Below are 4,674 nucleotides of genomic sequence, written 5' to 3'. Positions count from 1 at the left end.
AATCTGTCTAGTTAGGACAGTGATTGTGAATCCTCCTCTCAGTAGGTTGATCATTTTGTTTCCCACTGTCCAGTCATTGATATACACTCATTTATTAAGAACGAAATGATCTGAGAATGAAATGTTCCCTTAAATTTTTTGAACAGTTTGTATCTGAGGGCTCATCAGATGAAGAGCAGAAGAAAATGTTCTAATATCCACATCTGTTTTCAGTTTTTGCACTTTTTGTGTAATCTTTGATATTTGGTGAGATATTGAATCGTTTAATCTTTTTTTAAACAAAACCATGTGAGAAGTTTACAGGGAAATATCACGATCTGGCGAAGCTGCTAACGACTCATAAACATCTGATATTGTGACTAGAAGCCAAAAACGCTGGTTTAATCTTTTTGTGTTATATGTTAAAAGCTCGTTATCGCATAAAATCTTCAATTTAAAAGTAACTGAAGCTGTCAGATGAACGTGGAGCAGAATATAAAGCATCTCCCTCTGAAATCTGAAGTATCATAACCGACCACACCAAAGATGACTCCAGAGTAACTGTGCTGTGCATCGTGGGCTTCGATCTAAAGCGTTTCTCCCCCTTAACAAGCCACACACATAAACACTGCTTTGTTTCAAACAGCTTTTATGTGGCTGTAAAGTAACATTTGTGTTTAATAATATTTCACTCCCAGTTTCTTGGCAAAAAAAAAAATCTTGGATCAAATTGGATGAGTTGTTCAGGAGCATCCTGCAGCTGTTCTAAAACTCTAGTCTTCCAAAACAGATATTTTAATATCCTGTTGTCATGAACTTTTTTTGTGAGCTTCAGAAACGGAGTGAGACTCTAAACAGCCGTTTCCAAGATCCACAAGATTTGGAAAAAGGGATGCAATCGCTGTATACAGCGGCAACAGTGTGAGTGTTAGAGCCCTTAAATCAGGATTGGAGACGTAGCTCCGAATCCTCACAAAATTATTAAGAACATGCGACCCAATCTGGGTATGTAAGATGCTGTGGGATGTTGCTGCACAACAGGAACGCCGGGTAGAAATGGAGCTTTGAGCAACAACACTTGACTTTGTTAGTGTTTCTTCTGTAACAGATCTTTTAAACACAATGACTCGCATATTTAAATGAATGCTAAACAAATCGGTATTACCTGCTGTGAAGGGAGTAAAATGCTAATCTCTACTTTAACTACATAATTAAAATCTAGCTTTCATTAAGCAGCAACACCTATAGTAAATTCAGAATCAAAGACACTGCAAGGACCCGAGAGATGTGATTAAACATCAAACAATAAAACTGATACAAGAGTGAAACTGAAGCATAGTTGCCATCTTTATTCATAAATAGCACTACTGTATGAATATAAAACAATCTTAAATTACTGCTTCTTCTTTCTTTTTTTTTTAAAACAAATAACTCTGTCTTTTTTTTAATCATTGGAAGCTCCTCAGGGGAAAAAAACCCGCTGACGGACAGTTTAAAGTATTGCATATAGCCTTGGTAGCTGTTAATCACTACACCTTACTGTAGCTGAGTTGATGAACCTTTGACAGAGTGAATAAACAAAAAACAAAAAAAACTGGAACATCTGATACATAACTTACTTCCTCAGGAATATGAAACATAGTCAACGATACGTAAGTAAACAAAGACTGAAAAGAGTGATCCGCCCACTTCAATTTGAAGTACAATTTAGTCAGCAAGTCATTCAATACAAAAAAAAAACAACAAATAAAAAGTTGGTTAAACAAGTAAAAAAAAATACATCAGCCAAATAAAAGAAAAACAAAAAAAACATTCTAAAAAAAAAAAACTTCAATCCAACTCCAGCCTTTCTGTTAAGAGTTAAAATGCCTAGTTATGCCTCTGCAATGAGATTTAAAAAAAAAAAAAAAAAAGAAAAAGTTAAAATCTCAATTGCGAGTCACAAAAATATACAATCTAAACTAGGATTCAGCGACAGTAGGCACTCCTGTGTTTGACGAGTGAGGTAGCTAGACAGTAAGAACTGTACACAGGCTGAGATTTAACGAAAGAGACTGAAACAGAGTAAGAGTGGAGTATTGCAGCAGAGGTGAACAATATTCCAGTGATCAATGCTGAGTCCCTCTCCTTGGTTTTTTTAGTCACAGTATAGAAGGTAGAATTAAGAATGGATACAGGCAAACCCTCTCAGTACACACTCGAGCGCTGTACACAATGAAATGTCTACTAAGTAGAAGGGTCTTCACCTCATCCTCTCACTCTCGGTCATCTGCCACAGCCCCAGGTTCAACACTTTAAGGCACGGGAGCTGCGTTATCCTCTCCAGACCTCTCTTGGTGATCTTCGTACAACCGTACAGGTCGATCCCCGTCAGCTGGGTCAAGTGGTCAGCTATCAACTCCAGCCCTTTGTCCGTGATTCGCACACACTGTCCGATGTTCAGAGTCTTGAGTTCGTGCATCTGGCGCACCATCCTGTTGATGCCATCGTCGCTGATGTGACAGGAGCACAGAGACAGGGACTTGAGCTGGTACAGGCCCTGGGCGATGTAAGCCAGGCTCTGGTCTCCAATCTTATCACAGAAGGAGACATCAAGTCCGGACAGCCGGAGGGAGCCCATAGCCAGATGCATTATCCCAGTGTCACTGATGTTATCGCAGGAGCGCAGGTTCAGGCTGCACAGGTGGGTCATGTGTGACAGGTGGATCATCCCTGCATCCGATATCCCCCCACAGAAGCTGAGGTTGAGCACTTTAAGCTTGTTTAGGCCCTTTGAGACATGTTTGAGAGAAAGGTCAGTCAGCTTCTGGCAGTCCTGCAACGTCAACTTCTCCAGGGACAGGCAGCCCTCTGCAGCGCTGCGGGTCATACCTGACAGGTGACCGATGCCCACATCCGACACATGCCTGCAGCTGCGCAGGTTAAGGCTCTTGAGTCTGTGCAAGCCCCAGGCAATGAGCAACAGGCCCGTGTTTGTGATATTGCTGCATCCCCCGAGTTCAAGCACCTCCAGGTTTTTGAGGTACTGGGCGATCCGGCCCAGGCTGGAGTCAGTGATCTGTTTACAAAGGCTGAGGTTCAGGACCCGCAGTGATGGGATGTCCTGCACAAAGGCATGTCCCAGACCATTGTCTGTCAGGTTAAAACATCCACACAGGTTAAGGCTTTCGATGTGCGGCATCCCCTGAATCACGTAGCTCAGACTGCGCCTCAGGCTGAGGATCTGCACCTTCTTGATGCCCCTGGTCTGCAGGCTGGGGAACAGAGACGGGTTGGCTCGCCGCAGATGGAGCTTGGCTTCCACCCCCCTCCACACAGACTTGTGGTAGGACGCGTCTCTCCAGGCCACGCACACTTGAGCTACTCTTCCTTTGTCTTTAACGTCCAGGTAACTGAATATAATGGCCAAAATTTCCGGGAAAAGGCACGATATATGCGTCTCCATCTCGTACATGTCTGTGGGTGGACTCCTGTGGGCAGCGGCGGTTGCTTGTTAGCGACAGTACAGTCCTGTTAGCGCCCCGAAACTCCGCTGCCGAAGTTGCTGTCTGGCCCGGCAACGTTAGCAAACGTCAGCTAGCGCACGAACATGCTAACTATAGCCAGTTAGCTTTGTGAGTAACATGTCAGAATCCACCCATGTCGGAGGAGCAAACCACAATGGCTAGATGGAATAAAACGATGACACAAAGTGGCTACTAACTGCGCGGCTGTGGCGTTGACGCAGATGTAGAAAAGTCCGAAAGGCAGCCGTAGTATTTACGTAGCGGGCGAAGCTAACAGCAGCAAAGCGGCGGCGTAGCGTCAGCTAGCTGTCGAAACTTGTGAGCGTCAAACGCCGAGCAACCTCCTCGTCCGAGACGTCCGGAACAACTTATTCTTTACTCCAGCTCATCGCCGAGCGTCTCCAAAACTTTTCTATGAGTAGAAACTTTCATCTCAAGAGGTGTTTTCTCGTACAAAGACAGCTGCCTGGCTTCTTTACCTTCTGTGGCATTTCCAGCAGCGTCGGAGCATCCCGGACCTCTACAATGAATAAACCGACTGTGTTAGCTGCTAGCAGCGTTAGCTTCAGCAGCGGCCCCTAGTGGAGCCAAGCAGCATCGTTATAACTGGCTCTGTTCAAACAAAAAAAACAAAACAAAACTGAATATATAATGAATGGCAGGGTGGATCATTAGAACACACGTGTTGTATGTTTGTTCTTTATTTTTGTGCGCACGTTGTTTCAGTTAAAGCTAATGCAAATCTGTCTAAATGCATAAATAAAAGAACAATGTAGGTTTTACGTGCTGCTGCTGCATTATTAATAATGGTGGCTTCAGATTAGAATGACAAGTTTATTGTCCAGGTTTGCAGACACACAGCTTTTATAAACAGTGACAAGAACAAACACACAGATAAACAAAGTTAGCAAAGCTGAACTTGGCAGCGTGTGTGTACAGAGAAAGTGAATATAAAGATAAAATTAAATCAAACAAGCAGACTGTCTACATGAATATTGTTTGGCAGGTAGTTGAAGTTGTTATACAGGAGCACAGAGGTGCCAGTGGGGCCTTGGATCACTGGAGGCTCAGCTCAGAAATCTTTAGTTTTTAATCTCATAAGTGAAACATTTTCAGCTCATTTTAGATCAGGGATCTACTGTCCTGCAGGTTTCTGTTCTGCAACACACCTGATTCAAATGAATGGATC

General features: G+C 43.3%; 1 protein-coding gene across 1 annotated transcript; it reads right to left on the bottom strand.

Annotated features, from left to right (window-relative positions):
• Nucleotides 1-1,302: 1,302 nt before the first annotated feature.
• On the bottom strand, nt 1,303-4,008 carry LOC103371540 (F-box/LRR-repeat protein 14). The gene has a single exon (XM_008300897.1). The coding sequence runs from the start codon at nt 3,431-3,433 to the stop codon at nt 2,222-2,224; it is 1,212 nt and encodes a 403-aa protein (XP_008299119.1). The 5' UTR covers nt 3,434-4,008; the 3' UTR covers nt 1,303-2,221.
• Between the last annotated feature and the right edge of the window lie 666 nt (nt 4,009-4,674).

Source organism: Stegastes partitus, unplaced genomic scaffold (assembly GCF_000690725.1).
Source record: "Stegastes partitus isolate 25-593 unplaced genomic scaffold, Stegastes_partitus-1.0.2 Scaffold1605, whole genome shotgun sequence".
Classification (NCBI taxonomy): domain Eukaryota; kingdom Metazoa; phylum Chordata; class Actinopteri; family Pomacentridae; genus Stegastes; species Stegastes partitus.
The sequence above is the reverse complement of the archived record's forward strand: the minus strand, read 5'-3'. Positions and strand labels throughout refer to the sequence as shown.

Coding starts and splice junctions, on each gene's coding strand:
- LOC103371540 (XM_008300897.1), bottom strand. CDS start 3,433: ATGTACGAGATGGAGACGCATATATCGTGCCTTTTCCCGGAAATTTTG.